Genomic DNA, 22,337 nt, shown 5'->3' with positions numbered 1-22,337 from the left:
TGTACTGGGTATGTTCTAGCCCAGGGGTGTAAGGATTCAACAGGACTTTCTCTGCAATTACTCCTCATAGCTGCCAGGAGCTGCTGTGGTGCCAGACATGGAGACTGTCTCCCCTGTGCTCTCAATGCTATCCCTGCTGGCACCCCGTTAGCATGGAGGAGGACTCATCCCTGACTTGAATGCAGAGGGAACAAGATCCAGATTGGGGCAAGGAAAGTGGTCCTGTGTAAAAAAAAAAAATTGTATGAGAGTCTTTAATTACATGACATCATAATGCATATACCCCCAAGGGAGCTGAATTAAGATAGCACAGGCTACCTTAATTCTCACATTTCTTAACTTTTGAGTGCTCGACTTTGCAACCTTAACATTCTTTTAATAGTTTGTGTGTAATTATGATTTATATTGACTAAAATTATCGTAATTATCCTAGACTAAAAAATAATTTAGACGCACAACAATTATATTTGTCAATCCAATCTGGAAAGTTTAGCAAAAATTTTTCTAATATCCCTACTTACTGAAGTTTTAGCTGGTATATATAGATGTCAGCACATTCAGATTTTACCAGAAACTGGTGTATTGTTTGTACTAATTTCCTGCTGACCTCTTCAAATTACAAAGAGCTGTTTTTTTGGTGTAAATGAAGGACTGAAAAATAAAACTTTATAAGCCATAATTGCAATACTGTTCCAAAGGGAAAAACAACTAAAATGTACTGTACTTTTTAACTACATACAATAATGAGTAACGTAATTAACTATACATTACATAATATAAATTTTTGATCATCTATTTTAATAACAGACTCAAATGACCCATGCTGAAACTGAGTTTTGATTCAGTTTACTTGAAAGCTGTTTCAAAGTTGCTATTTTTGATTGATGGGATCCAGGCCTCACACATGAATCATCTTTATTAAATGGCATTAATTTAGTCTTATACAGTAAAACTGTTATCCGGCTCTGTACCAACCGGAAAGCTCTATAAACCAAAATTTCTAATTTTCATAGAAAATCCAGATTATAATCTGGTTGATGCTGAGCCAGCAGGCTCCCTACCTGACTCCAGGGGACTCCCTGGAAGCAGCAACATGTCTCTGCTGCTCCTAGGTGGAGGAATAGCCACAAGTGGTTTGGAGTGTAGGAGGGGAAGCAGGACTGGGGGTTCGGGCGTGGGAGGGGATGCGGGCATGGGCTCTGGGAGGCAGTTTGGGTGCAGGAGGGGGTTCGGGGCAGGGAGGTGGGGTGCAGGAGGGGGCTCAGGGTGCCGGATCCAGGCAATCCTCACCTCGGGAGGCTCCCCGCAAACGGTGATCTGTCCCTGCTGCTCCTAGGCTGATGTGTGACTAGGCAGCTCTGCGCACTGCCTCCACAGCTCCCACTGGCTGTGGTTCCCGACCAATGGAAGCTGTGGAGCCAGCACTCAGGGGAGGGGCAGCACGCAGAGCCTCCTAACCGTGCATCCAGCTAGGAGCAGCAGGGACAGGTTGCCCCTTGCGGGGAGCTACCCAAGGTGAGCGCCCCTGGGATACGGCACCCAGAAACCCCTTACGCGCCCCAACCCCCCGCCCTCACCCAAACTCCCTCCCATGCCCTAACCCCCAGCCCTGCACCCAACCTCCCTCCCTCTTAGTTAACCAGAAGTTTTCACTTACCGGCACCCCCACATTCCCTCAACATGCTGGATAAAAAGATTTTACTGTACTTCCATTGTGACCACTATCACTATAACACTGAAAAAAACTAGAGGGATATAGGTTTATTAGCTGGGTCTCAAAATTCATAAATTATTCACCTGCCCTTACTGAAAATAAGCAACAAACATTTATGAAAACACTAGTAAATACAGAATATATTTAAGCCCAAAAATTAAGATACTAACTACTATTCTTCTCTGACAGGGTAACAAGTCTTGTGAATGGAGGGACACAGTAGATGTCATACATCTCAACTTTAGTAAAGCTTTTGATACGGTCTCACATGACTTTTTCATAAATGAACTGGAGAAACATAGCCTAGACCAGGGGTGGGCAAGCTTTTTGGCCCGAGGGTCACATCGGGGTACAAAACTGTATGGAGGGTAGGGAAGACTGTGCCCCGGAAACAGCCTGGCCCCCACCCCTGTTCACCCCCTCCCACTTCCCACCTCCCTCTGAACCCCTGACCCATCCAACCCCCCCCGCTCCCTGTTCCCTGACTGCTCTGACCCCTATCCACACCCCCGCCCCCTGACAAGCCCCCCGGGACTCCCATGCCTTATCCAACCCCCACCCCCATTCCCCAACCCCTGACCACCCCATCCAACCGCCCCCTGCTCCCTGCCTGGCCCCCAGGACTCTCGACCCTATCCCCCCACCGCCACACGCACCACCGCCGCCCCCTTACCATGCCGCTCAGAGCGGCAGGAGCTCGCTGCCTGGGAGGGAGAACAGCAGGGCTAGCCTCCCAGGCCGGGAGCTCAGGGGCCCAGCAGGATCAGGCCGTAGTTTGCCCACCTCTGGCCTAGACAAACCTACTATAAGGTGGATACACAACTGGCTGGAAAACCGTACTCACAGAGCAGTTGTTAATGGTTCGCAATCAAGTTCAAGGGGCATATCTAGTGGGGTCCCGCAAGAATCTGTCCTGGGTCCAGTTCTATTCAATATCTTCATAAATGATTTGAATAATGGCATAGAGGGTACACTTATAAAGTTTGCAGATAATATCAAGCTGGGAGGGGTTGCAAGTGCTTTGGAGGACATTTTGAATTCTAATCCTGATCTTAACAAATGAGAAATGGTCTGAAATAAATAGTATGAAATTCAATAAGGACAAATGCAAAGTACTGTACTTAGGAAGGAATAATCGATTGCACAAATACAAAATGGGAAATGACTGCGTGGAAGGAGTAGTGCAGAAAAGGATCTAAGGCGTATAGTGGATCACAAAGTAAATATGGGTCAGTAATGTAATACCGTTGCAAAAAAAAAGTGAACATCAGTCTGGGATATATTAGTAGGAGTTTTATAGGCAAGACACGAAGTAATTCTTCTACTCTACTCAGCACTGGTAAAGTCTCAGCTGGAGCACTGTGTCCAATACCAGGCGCCACACTTCAAGAAAGACGTGGACAAATTGGAGAATCCAGAGGAGAGCAACAAAAATTATTAAAACATGACCTCTGAGGAAAGATTTTAAAAATTGGGTTTGTTTAGTCTGGAGAAGAGAATACTGGGAGAAACCTTGGAAGAGGCTGTTCTGCATGCCTGCTACAATAGGACCTGTGGAAGGACAGCCCAGAGTAGGGTTCATATACCCTGACACAGCAATAGTCCCTATGGACAAGTGCAAACTTAATTCTCAAGTGAAAAAAAAAAGACATGGTAAGCAAGATTAATAAATACATACATTTATGATCTCTAAAGGAAATTTTAGTTATCTAACTCTATACTCGAACACTAAAGGAGGGATGCTCTGCAGTTGAGTACAGAGTGATGGTGCAGCCTCATTGACATACACACCTGTTTAATTACAGGCACGTAGTCTGTTTAAGTGTTTGCAGGATTGGTGCCTTAGTCTACTCCAGGCATCATCTTGAGGATGTGCAAAACCCTTTTGCTATATAAAATTTGCTGGAGTTGAGAGGAAGAAAAGATTCACAATCCAATTCCTAGCACTTCACTGGGAAAACTGAAACAAAGGTTTAAACTATATTTTGAAATATAAAGTTTTACAATCTCCTAATTACATCACTGAACTTAACTGTAGACCGTGACTTTCAGTAATCAACTTCACAAGTTAACGCAGAGCATTAAATTTTCTTCTTATAACTGAGCTTTAATTCACTTTCTCCAATACTTATCTTTACATAATAATTCTTCACTAGGCTTGCTCCTATCCTCTAGGTGTGGCCAAACCATGACTTGTGAGCTGCATGAGGTTCTTTCACAGTTAAAGAGTAGCTTGCAGATCCCCACCATGCTTCTTCCCTATTCTCCACCTACCAGACTTTGTGGGGGAACTTGGGCCTTCTGCCCTCCGGCAGGATGATGGAGATAAGGGCTTCTGCCCTGCAGGGAGGGGAGCCTCCAGGCTCCATGGGGCAGGTTGTGCATGTCTTGCTCTCAAACTTCTGAAGATTATTGTATGTGGCTCGGAGAGTCAGTAAGTTTGGCCACCCCTGCTCTATTGTGTAGTACCAGTATAGAGCAGACACTGCCTGCTAGTCTGACAGTCACAATAACATACGCTACAGCAAACCATCCGAAAGCCATGATTACTTGTGGTCATATTCTAAATTACTAGTCTCAACATGACCTCAGGGTATGAAATGTAACTATATGAAATGAGGGCTGCCAAAACATTCATAAGCAAGCCCGTTCCAACAATAAAAGGACAAGGACAGCTAGATACTGTAAAAACTCCTCTATATCACTTAGGATTTGCTGTAGTGTCAGTCTAACTTGTTTGGGGATTCTGTTTTTCCTAAAGCAAAGTAGACATTTTTCTACAAACAAGAAAAATTCTACAATGGGGTCAGCAACCTTTCAGAAGTGAAGACTCAGCACACCATTTATTCACTCTAATTTAAGGTTTTGCACGCCAGTAATAATTTTCAAGTTTTTAGAAGGTCTCTTTCTATAAGTCTTTAATATACAACTAAACTATTGTTGTATGTAAAGTAAATAAGTTTTTTAAAACGTTTAAGAAGCTTCATTTAAAATTAAATTAAAATGCAGAGCCCCCCGGTCTGGTGGCCACGACACAGGCAGTGAGAGTGCCACTGAAAATCAGCTGGCATGCCACCTTTGACATGTGTGCCACAGGTTGCCTACCCCGTGCTAGAATAATGAAGAAAATAGCTTTTTTTAACCTAGAAGAACAGTACTCAAAACTCTGGTGAAGTATTAAGGTACCTTTCATGCTAGAAGTTAAGTACTGTACATTAAGAATTTTGCATTTATTGAAAATCAGGATATTTCACCTAAATTAGAGGCTAAAAGAGGTTTACATGCAGCTCTTATTTACTAGCATTACAGTCAATTATTTAGCAATTGCAATAAAAATAAAACTGAATAATAGCAAAGGCCATCACAATATGTACTATCTAAGTTTGACACCAGAGCTATGTCTATGCTAGAAGTTTTACAAAAATTTCCCCCATTGCTGTTATTATACAGATCTACTGGTGGCAGCAACACTGGAAACCCTAGGACAGTGGTTCTCAAACTTTTTAACTGGTGACCCCTTTCACATAGCAAGCCTCTGAGTGAGAAATTAAAAACACTTTTTTTATATAGTTAACACCATTATAAATGCTGGAGGAAAAGCGGGGTTTGGGGTGGAGGATGACAGCTCGCAACCCCCGTGTAATAACCTCATGACCCCCTGAGGGGTCCTGACCCCCAGTTTGAGAACCCCTACCCCAGGACAAGACTCCCCACAGGCAATAGTGTTTAATATCTTATCGAACCCTATTCAAAACAGATCTGACACAGTATTTACAATACCAACATTCACCTGATTCCTTGTCTATGCTAGCTTTCCTATTAGTTTCAGAGTAGCAGCTGTGTTAGTCTGTATTCTCAAAAACAAAAAGAGGACTTGTGGCACCTTAGAGATTAACACATTTATTTGAGCATAAGCTTTCGTGAGCTACAGCCCACTTCATCGGATGCCTTCCTTGTTTTAGAGGAAGCAGCATGGGCAGAGACTTGAGTGTTTCCATATCGGTGGATGGAGATGCGGTTGGGCTGGGGGCTGGCTGGAGGAGCCCAACCACCGATAACCTTGCAAGCTGCTTAGCCTTTTTGGATGATGGAAGGTGCATTGATTCCAGGGATGGAGAACTCTGCTGGGGACTCCCACCCCTTCATAAACACTCTAGGAATGGGAGCTCCCATTCGAGCACTGCGTGGTGGGTTTCTTTAGACAGCACCGCTGCTCGCTATTGCTCTACGGTGCGTGACGGTGAGCAAAGGGTTTGGGGCAGCTGAGAGTTGGTCTGCATCTCGCTAAGGAGCCTTGGTGCCTGTTCCAGCACATGAGGCTGATTGTGTCCAACAGTGCGATGCCTGAAGGGCCAGGGGGAAACATAACCACCATTTCCACCACAGCCTTCAGCTGGTGATTCTTGAAGGCTGGTAGGGTAGGTGGTGTGGAAGGAGCCATGTTCCCTCCAGCAAAGGATGCTGTAGGGTACAGGTGGCCAAAGAGCAGCCTGCATGTGTCGCACCACTGTGCCCATCTGAGTGGCAGTGAAGTGAAGTGAGCTGTAGCTCACGAAAGCTTATGCTCAAATAAATTTGTTAGTCTCTAAGGTGCCACAAGTACTCCTTTTCTTTTTTCCTATTAGTGTTATCAATCATGGGAAATTCTCCTTACTCAACACACACCTCAAAAAAAAACACCAACACTAGTGTTAAAAAGTCCTCGACTCTTTTTTCATTGAGAATACATTCTACACCTCTATTTACTCTTTTAAAAAAAGTTTAAATCACAGAACACCTCTATACTAACCATGCCCTAATGAAAATACATTATGTAAACACTAATGTTAAGTCAGAGAAAAAAAGAAACACTGAATCCTCCTCCCACCCTTAATTATGGTTGAGAAGACTAATATTTTGATAAGGCATTAAAGGCAAAAAGATAGCTTATTTTACAGTCTGCATAGTCATTTTACCTTAAACATCACATAAGCTTGCTTCACAAAAACTACAACACTCAATGAAGACTCAAAATAAAATAATTGATTATAAATAAAGAGGTACCATATTGTCCACGGTATATTATGCAAACTATGCAATAGTTTAAAGTATTCCTATGAAAAATTAATCAGGATACTGCATCCTTTAATAACCATTTGGAATATTATTTGAAGCATTTATTGCCTGGAGTGATTTCCAAGCCTTGTACTGAGGACACTAATGTTGCTAACTTGCTAACAGATAGTAGTCTACATTGCAGTCTTCTCCACTTTCCCCTTTGAGCAACACAGACAGAATGAAGCATCAGCACAAACAAATATATCACCACAACACTGACCATGAATCATAGGTGTTTAGGTATTACAACAAATCCTGCTACTATTCTGACATTTCAAAAAGGAACTTACCTTATTTCCTATCCAGTATAAAATGATAATAAAAGAAACCAAATGCTCTGAGAAAATCCTAAATGCAACAAGAAATCTATCCAACTCTAATAAAAGACATATGGAAAAACAATGAGACCTCTTCTGTAGATTACCAGTTGAAAACAGCTTCCCCCCTTCACTCTTTAATTTTGCTCTTTTCATCACAGATTCACAACTGAGCAGCATTATCATCCTCTTACAGAAGTATGATTTGTCTAAAGCTGTAGCACAATTTGGGAACAGTTAAAATATCTGTCAGTCTTAGCTAGGTTGCAAGCCCAAACCTTGTATTAACCGTGTTGGAAGATCAAAATGTTGTAACCAGGTGTCTAATATGGTGGATTTTATAGTGCATATGGTGCCACAACGCTGAGTGTTTTGCTTTACAAGGCCATACGACCTTTTGTAACAATAACCAAATGAAAAGATACATTAAGAAAAACTTAATACAAAGCAATTTAGTGCTCACAAAACCAAGCACTACAGATACCTAAGACAAGATACAAATCTGCACCTATATAAACGGCAGATCTTTACAGGTGCTGAGCACCTGCAAATCTCACTGTCTTCAATGGAAAGCTTTGCAGTTAGCAGAAGGTGAGGGTACTCAGAACCTCTGAAAATCAGAACATTTATTTAGGTACCTATTTCTAAAGTATTTACTTAGCTAAATATTGATTTAGGTGTCTAACTTTAAACACCCAACTTCAAAAATATTGGCCTCTGTGCCCAGTTCACTATTTTCAGGCATCTTACACTCCCTTCCCCATCAGAGGCCCTGAGCCCCAACATACCCCTCCCCTAATAAAAGCTGCCAATGGCACCAACACAGGACAATGGGGTGGGGGAGAAGGGAGCAAAGAAAACACACAGGGCATAACCCCACCCTTCTGAAATGCATAATCTTATTCACTCCACCCCAATAAAGACTGGTCTGCTCTGTCTGGGGGAGTCACAAGGCATGCATGCAAGAGACCCAGCAACATCAAGGGTGCAGCTAAAGACACTACACTTATCGGTGTGGCAATGGTCGATATTATAAAAGAGGACTGAAGAGAGGAGGAACACAGAAGCTGAAAAACCCGCCTAAGGGAGAAAGAGACAGGGGGCGCAGTGGTAGGTCAGGTTCCCCGCTCCCATTGTGGGATGCAGGAACGGGACGAAAGGAACGGCAGTGTCAGGGGTATATCCCCGCACCCGGGGGGACACAGGGACGAGGGGACGGCAGCGGAGCTGTCCTCCCCCACCCGGGGGAGGGGCTGCGGGGGAGGGGGCATGGTGGGGCTGTCCTCCCCCACCCGGGGGGGGTGGGATGCAGGGGCGGGGGAGGGGGCATGGTGGGGCTGTCCTCCCCCACTCGGGGGGGGGTGGGATGCAGGGGCGGGACTGCCCCCCGCCAGGGACGCAGGAAAGAGAAAGCTGGGCGGGCCCCGGGGGGGGGCAATGGCGGGGCGTGCCCCGCGCGGGATGTGGGGGGGGGAAGGTTTCTTAGGTCCCCTCAGCGGTGGCCGATCTCTCACCTGGGCGTCGGGGACGCGGCGCATCCCTCAGCTCACTCCCCGCTGCCCTAGCCGCTCGCTCGGAGACACTGGCAGGGAGGTCGCTCTCCCGGCTCCTCCGCCACCGGCTCCCGCCCGCCCTGGCTCGCACAGATACTGCGCGTCTCGCACTGCCCAACTGGCCTGCGCGCGATACACACCGCGCGCGTTCCCGGCAGATGCGCGGACGCGCGCCCAGCCCGCGCGGCCACGCTACTCAGACACGCCCCCGGCCGCGCCCCCGACACTCCCCTGAGGCCACTGGATCCGACACTCCCCCAGAGCCTCGAGAGAACACGCCCCCTACCAGCTCAGGTCCCGCTCTTCAGTCACGCTCCTCTCTAGCCATCTGCGGCTTCCGCGCTCTCTTTCTGCGCCTGCGCAGTAGCTTAATGCGTCGCTTTCGTTACCTCATTTGGAGCCCTATGCTAATTAGCACCCTTTGGGGGCGGGGCTAGTTTGACCCCTCCTTCCCATGTCCACACTACGGGCGTTGTACATCGCAATGCCGGTTTACGACAGTGTTTTTTCTACCTTTGCGGCTGTTATTAGCAACCAAATTAACAGGGGCCGGCTGGCGGGGGACTGTCTCGGTTAGCTGGTGCCCGAGCTATGAGGTGGCAGGTGAGGCGCGGCGGTGTGGGGAGGGTTCCTCCCTGGCGTGGGTCGGGCCCGCTCTGGCTCCTCACCGGGGGTTCGAGCCCCACACATTGTCTTCAGGGGGTAAAGCCCGCCCTCCTGCTGGAGCCCCCGTCATCCCCTCGGGTCTGCACACTGCTCGCCACCGCAGCATCTGAGCGGGGTGGGGGGTTCCCCACGCTGCCTCGCGGAGAAGCGCTTGTGCGGGCCGCGCGGGCAGGAGGGGCCGGTGCCTGCTGCACCCCGCGGGGAGAGCTGCCTGCCTTGGACAGACCGCGCGTGTTTCTGTCCTCCCAGGAGCATCTTCGAGCGAGAAGCACCCCCGTCTCCGTTACCCCATAAACTAGCTAGCCCTGCCACACCCCTGTGTGCCCTGCCTGAGCCTTCCCCGTGGGCTTTGCAGCATGACCCGCCCGCAGTCTACAGCTTCGGGTTCTTTCAGTTCAAAGGGGGATCTGCCCGCGTTAGCTCGTAGGAGATGTAGGGCGAGGGGAGTGTGAGGAACCCCATTCTCTTAGGGTTTGGCCCCTATCTGCTGGTGAGTTACCAGCTAGGGGGATATAGGCAGCTTGTGACCACACCTGCCTTGTGATAAGGCCACACAAGCCGCTTATGCAGCCCAACACTTAACTCCACAAAACAGCTGGATGGGAGAGGAGGAGCAGCTGTTTTATCATCTTTAGCGCAGTGGTTAAACTTGGAGCATTCACGTGGGGATGCATGTGGTAGACCCCAGGCTTAAGCCCCTCCTCTGCCTGACAAGGAGAAGTGAACAGGAATCTGCCACCTCACAGAAGGGATGGATCAATAGAGCTCCTGTTATAGAGGGAGTTGGGGCAGAAACAAGATTATTTTTAAGTCTTGTTAGGGAGGCATAGCAAAGCTGTGATACAAGTTTATCTATGAAGCCCCAGGAAGAGGGCCAGAAAGGATTTGGGGACTCCACACACAAGGGTGAAGAGCTGAATGGCCTTCAGACCTCAGAAGAGGAGACATATTTAAAACACCAATTGTGTGGCATTTGATTCTTCAAAAGAAGGGAAACTGAGGCATAGCAGCATACCCAGTCAGAGAGGTACAGCAATCCTGTGACAGTCTCTTATCGTCTAATATTATATAACTACATTTGTAAATGGTCAGAGTATACCATCTAAAAACACTGAGATCAGCTATGTCACCTGATAGCTATGTTATCATGTCAGTTACAGTGGATACTATTTTTAAAAGATCAGACAACATAGTGCCCAAAGCAATTCTTATGACTGAATTCCACCATACGGAATGGTATTTTTTTTTTCAGGAGGAAGATGCACACTTTGGTTTTAAGTATGTTCTTGATTTAGGCCTTTTGAATAAATGCTGCTTGAAAAATAAGTGAATAGTGATCCACATTGCTTTCTGATTTTTATACTTAAGTTCCAGATTCTTATTTTATCTGAAGTGATTTTTTTCCCCTTCTCTTCCCCTTTTTCCCCAAAGCTTCATCTCCACCAGATCAGATTGCTGTACTCCGCTGATCTCACATCTTTCTCCCTGCCCCCCACCCTTGAGTCAAATATAAGCCCATGGCTGCAGTCCTAGCCTGTGTAAATTTTATTTAGGTTCAAAGGCTTTTTATTGCCATATAAGCTTTTGAAGCGAAGTAGAATTCTAAGGCTTGCTTAATTGATATGTAAATACCAAAAATGCTATTCCATCTTGCAGCTGGAGTGGGCTGATCTCTGAGCTTTGATAACAAACTGGAAGGCTTAGGCATTGTCTGTGGATGCAGTCTTTTCTGAATGTAGGCATGAGAAAAATTTTAACAGTTCTCACAACTTCTACCATCTAGAACTTAACTGAAGCCCTGCAACATTCGACTTAGCCTGCAGTGCATAACCTTTAATTGACAAGTTAGTTATTAGTTTTTGGTAAATAATAATCATACTTCTTGTAAGGGGAGGGTGAGTAAACCTCGTGCTTCGGCTGGTAAGTTTTCATAACTTTGGAAGGATGTTTTATTGTGCTGGAATTAAATAACAGAACATAGTAGGCAGCTCTGACATATATGAAGATGTAGATTAAATTAACAGTGTTCTGCAAACAACAGTTTGGTGTTAGTCATGCTAGTAGTCCAGAACAATCAATGACAAAGTAGAAATCAATATCCCATCAGATTTCAATACCATTGAAAATTAGACTTTGACTTGGTAGTGCATCACATTTAGATTTAAAAAAATCAGAAAGAGATCTCAAATGAACATGACACATTACAATTACATCAGTTAGCTAGTTTTTAATCCATTTTATCAAATGTAATTGTAAATGAGGAATCATCATTGAATGGATGTGTTCCTCTGGTGAAATCCTGCAGGGATTTGTTCTTGGTCCTATGCTATTTAACGTTAATGACCTGGAAGAAAACAATCACTGTAAGTTTGCAGATGACACAGAAATTGGGGGGAGTGATAATTAATGAAGATAGGTCACTGATACAGAGAGATCTGGATTGCCTGGTAAACCAGACACAGGAAAACAATATGCATTTTAATGCGTATACATCAAGGAACAAAGAATGTAGGCCATACTTACAGGCTAGGGGACTCCATCCAGGGAAGCAGTGACTTTGATTTGCGGGTCATGGTGGATAGTCAGTTGAACATAAGAGCCCAGTGTGATGCTATGCCCAAAAGAGAGAATGCAATTCTTGGATGTATAAACAAGGAAATGTTTAGTGGGAGTAGAGAGGTTACTTTACTTCTGTAAAGCATTTGTGTGACTGCTGCTGGAATACTGTCCAGTTCTGGTGCCAACAGTTCAAGAATGATGTTGACAGATTGGAGAGGGTTCATAGAAGAGCCACGAGAATGCTTTCTAATCCTCTAATCACACGCCTTATAGTGATAGGTTGAGCTCCTCGAGTCTATCTAGCATAAAGAGAAGGTTGAGGGGTGACTTGATTACAGACCATAAGTACTTATGGTGAACAAATGTTAATAATGAGCTCCTCAGTCTAGCAGAGAAAGGTATAACACAATCCAATAGCTGAAAGATGAAGCTAGACAAATTAAGATGGGAAATAAGGCACATTTTTAACAGATAAATTAACCATTGGAACAATGTGGTGGAATCTCCATTTTAAATCAAGATTGGACGATTTTCTAAAAAATCTGATGTAGGAATTATTTTGAGGAAGTCTTCTGGCCTGAGTCATATAGGAGGTCAGACTAGATCGGGGTGGGCAAACTACGGCCCAGGGGCCGCTTCCAGCCTTTCAGACATTTTAATCCGGCACTTGAGCTCCTGCTGGGGAGCGGGGTCCAGGGCTTGCCCCACTCCGTGCAGCTCCCGGAAGCAGCAGCATGTCCACCCTCAGGCTCCTAAACGGTGGGGCAGCCAGGGGGGCTCTGCCCACTGTCCCCACCCTAAGTGCCACTCCCACAGCTCCCATTGGCCAGGAACTGCAGCCAATAGGAGCTGCAGGGGTGGTGCCCATGGACGGGGGAGTGCACAGCATAGCCTCCTGTCCGTGCTCTGCGTAGGAGATGGAAAGGGGGGGGATAGCTCAGTGGTTTGAGCTTTGGCCTGCTAAACCCAGGGTAGTGAGCTCAATCCTTGAGGGGGCCATTTAGGGATATGGGGCAAAAATTGGGGATTGGTCCTGCTTTGAGCAGGGGGTTGGACTAGATGACCTCCTGAGGTCCCTTCCAACCCTATGATTCTATGAGGGGGGACATGCTGCTGCCTCCAGGAGCTGCTTGAAGTAAGCACCGGCCGGAGGCTGCACCCAACCCCCTGCCACAGCCCTGATCCCCCCCTCCACACTCCTCGGTCCCAGCCCGGAGCATCCTCCTGCATCCCCAACTCCTCATCCCCAGCTCCACCCCCAAACTCACACCCCTAGCTGGATCCCTCACACCACCACTGCCTGCACCCCTGCCTGGAGCCCCCTCCTGCACCCTGAACTCATTTCTGGCCCCACCCCAGAGCCCGTACTCCCAGCCAGAACCCTCACCTCCTCCCACACCCCAACCCCTAATTTCATGAGCATTCATGACCCACCATACAGTTTCCATACCCAGATGTGGCCCTCGGGCCAAAAAGTTTGCCCACCCCTGAACTAAATGATCACAGGGTACATCTAAACCTCAATAAAAAGACCTGTGGCATGGCTATAGCTAGCCCTTGTGGGACTTAGGCAGCAGGGTTAAAAATGGCAATGTAGTTATTCAGACGTGGGCTGGAGCTTGGCCTCTTAAATCCTGTGAGGGGAGTAGGTCTTAGAGCCCAGGCTCCAGTCCAGGCCCTAGTGTCTACACTGCTATTTTTAGCCCCACAGTCTGAGCCCTATGAGCTCCAGTCAGTTGACCTCAGCTCTGAGACTTAGGGTATGTCTTCACTACCTGTCAGATAGATGGGTAGCGATCAATCCAGCCGGGATCGATTTATCACATCTAGTCTAGATGCGATAAATCGATCCCTGAGCGCTTTCCCATTGACTCCTGTACTCCAGCTCCGCGAGAGGCGCAGGCAGAGTCGACAGGGGAGCAGCAGCAGTCTACTCACCATGGTGAAGACAGCATGGTAAGTTGATCTAAATACGTCGACTTCAGCTATGTTATTCACGTAGCTGAAGCTGGGTAACTTAGATCGATTCCCCCCCCCCCCCCCCATCCTCCAGTGTAGACCAGGGCTTAGTGCCATAAGTTTTGTACTGAAGTGTAGATGACCCTCAGTGGTCTCTTCTGGGCCTGGAATCTATGAAAAAGCACTGACACGCTATCAAAAACTACATCATTTAGAAGGATGGCACTGTGGTTAAATTGTGGGGCTGAGAGGAGGGTTTAGATTCCCATCTCTGCCAAAGACTTCCTATACGACCTTGGACAAATCATTTACCATCTCTGTTCCTCAGTGTTTCTAATGTTTGGATAATATCTTCCTCCGCTGGCTTTTGGGCTTTCTCCAAATTTTGTAGATTTGTTAAAGGGGCACAATAAACAACATATTTTAAAATATTCTGTCCATATGTTCTTAACATATTATTAAAACAGAAGTGTAACAAAATCTGATTCACTCTTCACCATTTGTTCTTTTTTGCTCAGGTTAGATGATAAAAACAAACTTTCACTTTTTCTGTGTCAGTTTGTAGTCAGTTTCACTTCCTGGTTCTCATGCACTAGCACAGTGTGGCACAGTTTGTGTTCACAACTTCAAAAATACTTCATTTATGTTTCATGAAAATAATTCAGGTTTTGCAAAATGTTAGTAAAACATCACCACCACCCTAAATTTTGGCTTCAAAGGGACACCATCAACTTAAGAATCACACTTTGTCTTAGTTTTTTTACTTGTTATTAGTAGCACTTAAGATTGCAATAACTGAGATGTGACAGAAAAAAAGAACATAGCATATCAATGTGGTAATTCAGTCATCTTAATGCAAGGTACCACAGTAACCTTTTAAATTACTAAACCATCTGGACAACTTCAGAAGTGGGACTTGATAGAATAAACCCACGTACTAATATAAAAGTCAAATTTCTATTTAAATTACTTTCCTCTGTCCCCAAATACTCTGGATCTTCAACTTCCACTCAGAAAGAAGGCATGCCCATCTGCCATTGTTTCAAAACCAATACCTAGTTCCTTTATCCAGCAGGGAGGCAAAGAAGTATATTTTGCTTTCACAAGTTCAGCCAGCTACTTGACAAAAAAACAAAGAGCATTACTCTTGTTCATAATCTTGATTACTGCTGTAGTCCTCGTTGTAGCCAATCAGTATTTCTTCTAAAATATTAGGGGTTTTGGATGAGGTGTGCTAGAGATTCTCTACAAAGAGTAAGTCAGATCTGTAACTGAGAGTTCAAAAAGACTCCCCTTAAGATATGGGGGAAGTTCTGATTGGAATTTTGTGACTTGGACTTGAAGAAGTTTGAATCCAAATCCAAACTTCACACAGAGTTCATCTTTAGTTTTAATTGGAAGGTTCTGTTTCACAGAGGAAAAACTGCACTTTCCAAACTGGCTCTACTATTTGTGGTGCAGTATGTACCACTTATGCTGAGTGGCTCTGGAATGAATGCGAGTCTGTGAAGTGTTCTCCTTTAAACTCTGCAATACATCTGGTGAGTCTTCATGCAGCTCTTACAAGCAGCTCCAGATGGCAATAAAATTAAAAGTAGTAGCTAGTAGCAATTAAGTGTTGTTCATTATAATCAGGAAGAGAGAGTGCTTGTGGGAAGCCACCAAATTATTTACTTTAAAAAAAAAAAGGAAAGCCAAGTTTCACTGGGAGGAAAAAGAACAAAGTTCAGAATGCAAGCTTCATCATGCAACCATTAATCCTTGCAAGGCTTGATTGGCAAGTTTGCTGTTCTAATCTGCATGTCTCTGGGAAAAGATGAAGCACACATCTGAGAAGTTTCTCATTAGGAGACTGGCCCAAGACATCCCACTTTTAGACTGTATTGCGAGGTATAGACCTGTTTATCCAGAATTTCAGCTAAGTGAGAGTTTGGGAGTTTTGGAGACTTAATGCATTCTCCATGTTTTCTCTACTGTCCTAAGCTCCAGGTTGTTCCATTGTACTTGCTCCTTACATTTGGAAATAATGGATCTGAGTCCAAACTAACATGTGAAATGGTCCCAGATACCATTGTGTCTGGCTCGGTAGAAATAATAATGGCTGCTCCCTTTCCTTTTTAATGACTATTTCTATTTGACCTGTGTTGGAGCTGTCAGTGGCACATTAGTAGTTATGAGCTTTTAAAGGTAAGATATTTCATCTTGGGCCTTCCTTCCTATATATTACACATCCAACCTGTTTCATACAGGTTACCTTGGATCTTCCTTCCAGTATATTACACATTTGACATGCATGTCATTGTTATTCTATTTAACAAGCTTTCTTTGGCAAAGTCACATGTTAAAGGGACCCTGCCAAGATTTGATAGATTAATTTTAGGCTTATCTTAATTTACATGTATCTAGCCTAGGAAAGGCTTGTTTTGTTGCCATGAGGAAGAGTCCAAATCCATTCCTTCCTAATGTGTAAACAAACCATGCTCGAGCTGTTTTCTATCATAATGGATAGGTGTTGCCTTGGTTACAGTGAATCATACTAAAGTGACACTTACTAATTTTTGAGACTAACAAATTTAGCTCACGAAAGTTTATGCTCAAATAAATTTGTTAGTCTCTAAGGTGCCACAAGTCCTCCTTTTCTTTTTGCAAATACAGAGTAACACGGCTGCTACTCTGAAACCTATTGTTAATTTTTACACAGCACATTGGAAGTATAGGGCCAGATCCTGGCTTGCTTCCGTGCTGCACGTGGCATGGCTCAGGAGCATGTGGGGGCAAAAGAGATTTAAAGTCACCTTTACAATTCCCTGATTCTGGGGCCATCAATCTGTCAGCCTAGTACCCAGCATTACGTAGAGCAGCTTCAGAGCAGCCTGTGGACTCCAGCATGTTTTAGCAGTTGAGGATCACCAGGCATGGAGATGCTTGGGCCAGGGGAGGAAATACAGAGGCATAGAAGTCACTGTCAGCCCCATACTACTGAACAATTTCCCTCAGCATGGGGAATCTTCTACTGGGCAAATCCTAATCTGGGCTTGAAAGTGCAGCCAGTGCTGCTTATTTACTATTAACTAGCTCTTTTCCGTCCTTGTGTTTGATACTTTTTTAAAAATATTTTTAAAAATACAAAAAGAAAAGGAGTACTTGTGGCACCTTAGAGACTAACCAATTTATTTGAGCATGAGCTTTCGTGAGCTACAGCTCACTTCATCGGATGCTCACGAAAGCTCATGCTCAAATAAATTGGTTAGTCTCTAAGGTGCCACAAGTACTCCTTTTCTTTTTGCGAATACAGACTAACACGGCTGTTACTCTGAAACCTTTAAAAATACAGAGTTTTAAAAATCTGATTTTAAAGTCTGACTTCATTTTTATTAAGTATACTGTCTCACTAATGTGCATTTCACTTACCTTGGACATTAGATTGGTCAATTTCACCTTTGTTAGTCAGTTTCACACCTCAGTTCTTATGCTCTAACCCAGAGGTTCTCAATCTTTTTCTGTACCAGGACTAACCCAGTATCTCCTTCCTATTTTGCAGTAAGGGAAGGGTGGGGTGGTCATAACTACCTGCTGAGTTGTGATTCACCCCATGGTGAGAATACATACATGTACACAATGCTTTTGTGTTTAGGTTTCCAACATTACGGGGGAAATTTAAATCCCCAAACAGCTGTTGAATTCCATTTTTTTTTTAAATAAAATCTTCATTTGGGACCTGAATCTCTTTTTAGGTCAGGTATTTGGGGGCAGTGTAGGGTTATTCAGTTGTTTTTATTTGCCTGCTGAAGCAAGGAGGGGTAAATAGATACCTAGAACTGTCCAGAGAAGAATCTCAACATGAGCTAACTGTTGAGGTAGGCCACTCTTTAGAGCAACCATCCTTAATTTTTTTTGCAACACCTCTTCCTTATGATTAGTCAGGAGGCCAGTAAACAGTATAACTACTAAATCCTTTCTCTTTGAGCAGAAGTTTGTCAAGCGAGGATTTCAGCTGGGGTTAATGCACATACATACTTGATATAGATTTACACAGTCCAGGAAGTTAACAAAGTTGCTAAATTGGGTCCTAAGGAGTGCTTTCATGTGGGGGAGTTTTATCATGTTAGTAATCTTGTTTTTCTTTAGTGTATTCCTACCATTATAGGCAGCTGCCTTTCCATCATGCTGGAAGACCAGCATTTTTGTGTGGATCAAGTGGTTCTTCTGATATGATGAGCCATGCATCCATCTGTCTATCTTAGGTACCTATCTGGTCCCATCACCATAGTGTCCAATCACCTCATGATCTTGAATGTGTTTATTCTCACAACAGCCCTGGGAGGTAGAGAATTACAGTTTATCCCCATTTTACAGGTGAGGTAGAGAGCGACCAAGTGATTTGCCCAAGATTACACAGAGTCCTTGTGGCAAAGCAGGAATTGAACCCACATGCCCCCCAGCCCAGACTAGCATTCCAACCATTGAACCATCTTTCCTCTCCAATGTATTATTGAGAACACAGCAATGCAGTTTCTAGCATTAGCCTGGGGATCCAGGAGGCCCCATGCAGTCTCCATCACACATCACTGGGTAGGGGGAATGTACTTGCAAACCACCCTTCTCTCTCCCTTTTTACATTTCTTGAAATGTGATAGATTGTTTAACCCTTGTTCCTTAATTACAGGTGGGGAAAATCCCTTAGTTTTCACGACTCAATGTCAGATATAGTTGCTTCTTCACAGTATAAAAGCCTATGTGCAGCCTATTTGCATAGTAACTTATCTTATCCCCTTTGGTTTATCTTAGCTTTTGACCTTTCTTGGAGTGCTGTGGCCCCTGCCTGTGCAGAATGGACCCTGTTGTTCTGAGTTATGTGGACAGTTTGCTGAGGCAGTCGGATGTTTCCTTGCTGGATCCCCCCAGCTGGCTTAATGACCACATCATTGGGTTTGCCTTTGAGTACTTTTCTAGTGACCAGTTCCAAGACTTTTCCGAACAAGTATGCTTTGTCAGCCCTGAAGTGGCTCAGTTCATCAAGTGTGCCACCAGCCAGGAGGAGGTAGCCATGTTCCTGAAGCCGCTGGGCCTCCCGCACAAGGAGGTTGTGTTCCTGGCCATCAATGATAACTCCAACCAGGCTGCTGGGGGCACCCATTGGAGCCTCTTGGTTTACTTCCGGGACAAAAATTGCTTTGCTCATTATGACTCCCACAGTAAGAGCAACTCTGCCCATGCCAAGCTGGTGGCAGGAAAGCTGGAGGCATTTCTGGGAAAAAGCGGAGACAAAGTGGCCTTCATAGAGGAGAAGGCCCCTGCACAGCAGAACAGCTATGACTGTGGAATGTATGTGATCTGTAACACAGAGGCTCTGTGTCAGGGATATTTTAGGGGACAGCAGGAACCAGTACTGCAGCTCCTCACTCCTCCTTATATCACACGGAAGAGGGCAGAATGGAAAGCTCTCATTGCCAAACTTGCACGCAAATGACTTAAATGTAATTGTCCCTGCTTCGAACAACTACCTGTCCAGTCCTCTAGTCTCCACCCCCAGTGCCTGAGGGAAGATATCCATGAACAGGATTTCTCCGCAAAAAGAATGTAACCCCTCCAGCATGGCTACACCCTGCACTACCCCAGCTGAAAAGCCTTAGTTTCCTCTACAACCCACTAGCCTTCAGACTTAAGTACTGGTAACATCACTTTTTGTGTTCAGCAGAACCTTCTTAAAGGAAGTTTTATTACTTCAAGCACTTTTCTGGCTATAACAAACTAGGTTGGTGAAGATTCCTCTCACCCCCACAGTAAGCAATGAGCCCTCACTGTATGATTTTTAATTTTCTATGGACATTGCTAGTCTAAATCTAATCTGGTTCAGTGATATCCATCTTACATACACAGGCCTAATTTTAAAAGGACACCTCTGATTTGTCCCTGCCTTTAATTGTGGTTCCAAGTTATAGGATTTAGGGGTCTAGCTACACAATTCTGCCCAAAAATTTGATATTGAGATATCCATATCTTGTGATCTGAGAGTGCAAAATCAGAAGTAATGGTGCAGGTTATTTAAAGGTGCTTCAAAAGGTAAGACGCAGAAAAGTTATTTTTGCTCTCTTTTGCTGCTTTACATCCTGTATAACGAAGGCCTGAATTTTTCTTGTTTTTATATTAGAAATACACTTTTTTTTATATCCTGGATGATTGAACCACTGGATAGTTTTCAAGATAGTAGAAGAGTGACAAAACAAGTACTAAGAACGTGAAACCTGATTGAGGTGGAAAGTGTTTTAAACAGTGAATAAAGGTTATTTTCATCAACACATACTTTGTACAAATATCATACAAAAAGTTGGGGGGAAGCCTCCGATTCCAAACCTCTACCCTTCCAGTCAAGTTTTAAGACAACTCAGAATACGCATGAGACTGCCAACAACTTCTCTCGCAAAACCCGCAAAAACAGACTTTACATTTCTGATATTTCTAATGTAAAAAAGAAAAAAGCCTTTGACTTTCTCATATATAATAAAAATCAGTACAGGGGGAAAAAAAGTATAGTGTCTGATTTTTCAGTGGTGCTGACATCAATGGTAGCTGCAACTCTTCTGAAAAATCAAGCTGTTAATCCTTAGTATACTTGTCTATCATACCAAATATAAGTGGTTAAGAACGAGGGGGGATTTGATAGCTGCTTTCAACTACCTGAAAGGAGGTTCCAAAGAGGATGGCTCTAGACTGTTCTCAGCAGTAGTAGATGACAGAACAAGGAGTAATGGTCTCAAGTTGCAGTTTGGGAGGTTTAGGAAAAACTTTTTCACTAGGAAAGTGGCGAAGCACTGGAATGGGTTACCTAGAAAGGTGGTGGAATCTCCTTCCTTAGAGATTTTTAAGGTCAGGCTTGACAAAGCCCTGGCTGGGATGATTTAGTTGGGGATTGGTCCTGCTTTGAACAGAGGGTTGGACTAGATGACCTCCTGAGGTCCCTTCCAACCATGATATTCTGTGACTCTATGAATTCAAAATAGAAAAGCTTTTGCTGCAGCACTGGATTACATCTGGATCCAAGAAAGTAGGGCCCATTGTCAGGAGAAGGGGATGTTGATGGAAGAGTGAGATGTCAGTGTAAAATGAAGTAGTATGAATATGTAACCAACAGCCTCACTGGAGACAGTGGGCCAGATCCTTAGCCTTTGTAAAACAGCACAGCTCCATTGATTTCAACAGCACAACCCTGATTCATACCAAATGAGCATCTGGCCCAATCAATTCTTCCAAAATGCCCAGTCAAATAAACAGAAGTGATTGTGGGATTGGGAGGAGGGGAGTTAAAGATCGTAATGTAACGATCCTTGTTAGACTTTCCAGTGCTGACAGAAGGGAGGATTTGCCTCTGGCTCTCTGCTTTCTCTTTATCTTCTTGAGTACATGGGAAAAGTCAGTTCCACTGACCTGTGTCTGAAATCCTTGGAGCTGTCTGACAAAATAGGGTTGTTGAGTCACTTTATGCTAAGTGCATTGCCCAGCTGAACACAACTTTCTGCACTGCTTGGACAGCCTCCCACTGTGGGTCAGAGGCAGGACAGTGGGTTGGTCACTATAAGGTACTGTAATTTGCTTGTTTTTCTCCCCATTCCTATTTGTTGCCCCTGCTGCTACCAAGAAGTAACTAACACACACATCCCCACTCATTTGCCCTGCAGCACTGAGGTGCAGACACTTACTTCTAATATCCATTGCAGATTAGCTGCTCAGTTAATACAGAGAAATACTTCTGTCTGTGATGTGATATCAGCATTAGGCCAGGGAGAATGCTTTTCCAGCTTTGATCATTACAGTATATGATAGAAGGGGGAAATAAATCAATCCACCTCTGACTCCCTCCTCCCAGGCAGATGTGTCACTTGGAGAATCCAGTACCAAGAATAAAGAAAGATACCAATTAAAAAAGCAAGTGTTTTCTGTTTTGTAGAATTGGGTTTGTTGTTTGATGGGTTACATTTTCAAAATGATTGGGGTGAGGAGCAAGGGGAGGGAGGGTGTTCCTACATCATGTTATCCAGTAATAATAATGCCTTCCTCTTATCTAGCTCTTTTCATCAGAGTAATGGGATTACAGCATAGAGAGATTTCAGAGTAACAGCCGTGTTAGTCTGTATTCGCAAAAAGAAAAGGAGTACTTGTGGCACCTTAGAGACTAACCAATTTATTTGAGCATAAGCGATGAAGTGAGCTGTAGCTCACGAAAGCTTATGCTCAAATAAATTGGTTAGTCTCTAAGGTGCCACAAGTACTCCTTTTCTTTTAGCATAGAGAGAGGAGAAGTTGCTGTTGCCACCCTTTGCTAAGCAGCCAAAAAGCAACATAATTTCTGTTTATTGGATAGTTTCTCTTTTACAGTTGACTGCATGATTCACAAGCAGATTCATACTACGTTTTGGCACCATGAGGAGATGGTGAGCCATGTGTCACGGAAAGTTGGAACGGACCTGAAGTTTA

General features: G+C 44.5%; 2 protein-coding genes across 12 annotated transcripts in view; one reads left to right on the top strand and one right to left on the bottom strand.

Annotated features, from left to right (window-relative positions):
* The window catches only part of MYO9A (myosin IXA), a 452,172-nt gene extending 443,351 nt beyond the window's left edge, over nucleotides 1–8,821 (bottom strand). For all 7 annotated transcript variants that reach the window (XM_077828555.1, XM_077828556.1, XM_077828554.1 and 4 more), the window contains exon 1: nucleotides 8,643–8,821. The gene's annotated coding sequence lies outside the window, so the exon portion shown is untranslated. The remainder of the gene's footprint in view (nucleotides 1–8,642) is intronic.
* Nucleotides 8,822–9,148: 327 nt separating this feature from the next.
* On the top strand, nucleotides 9,149–20,164 carry SENP8 (SUMO peptidase family member, NEDD8 specific). Of its 5 annotated transcripts, none has more exons than XM_077828164.1 (3): nucleotides 9,179–9,284; nucleotides 13,792–13,862; nucleotides 18,654–20,164. In XM_077828164.1, exon 3 carries the CDS (start codon nucleotides 18,697–18,699, stop codon nucleotides 19,333–19,335), a length of 639 nt encoding a protein of 212 aa, XP_077684290.1. In that variant the 5' UTR covers nucleotides 9,179–9,284; nucleotides 13,792–13,862; nucleotides 18,654–18,696; the 3' UTR covers nucleotides 19,336–20,164. The 5 variants fall into 5 exon arrangements, with proteins under 5 accessions (XP_077684289.1, XP_077684290.1, XP_077684291.1 ...); XM_077828165.1 differs by lacking the exon at nucleotides 9,179–9,284 and adding an exon at nucleotides 9,312–10,374; XM_077828163.1 differs by lacking the exon at nucleotides 13,792–13,862 and having other exon boundaries at nucleotides 9,149–9,284.
* Nucleotides 20,165–22,337: the final 2,173 nt, after the last annotated feature.

This window comes from Eretmochelys imbricata, chromosome 10 (genome assembly GCF_965152235.1).
Source record: "Eretmochelys imbricata isolate rEreImb1 chromosome 10, rEreImb1.hap1, whole genome shotgun sequence".
Taxonomy (NCBI): Eukaryota; Metazoa; Chordata; order Testudines; family Cheloniidae; genus Eretmochelys; species Eretmochelys imbricata.
The sequence above is the reverse complement of the archived record's forward strand: the minus strand, read 5'-3'. Positions and strand labels throughout refer to the sequence as shown.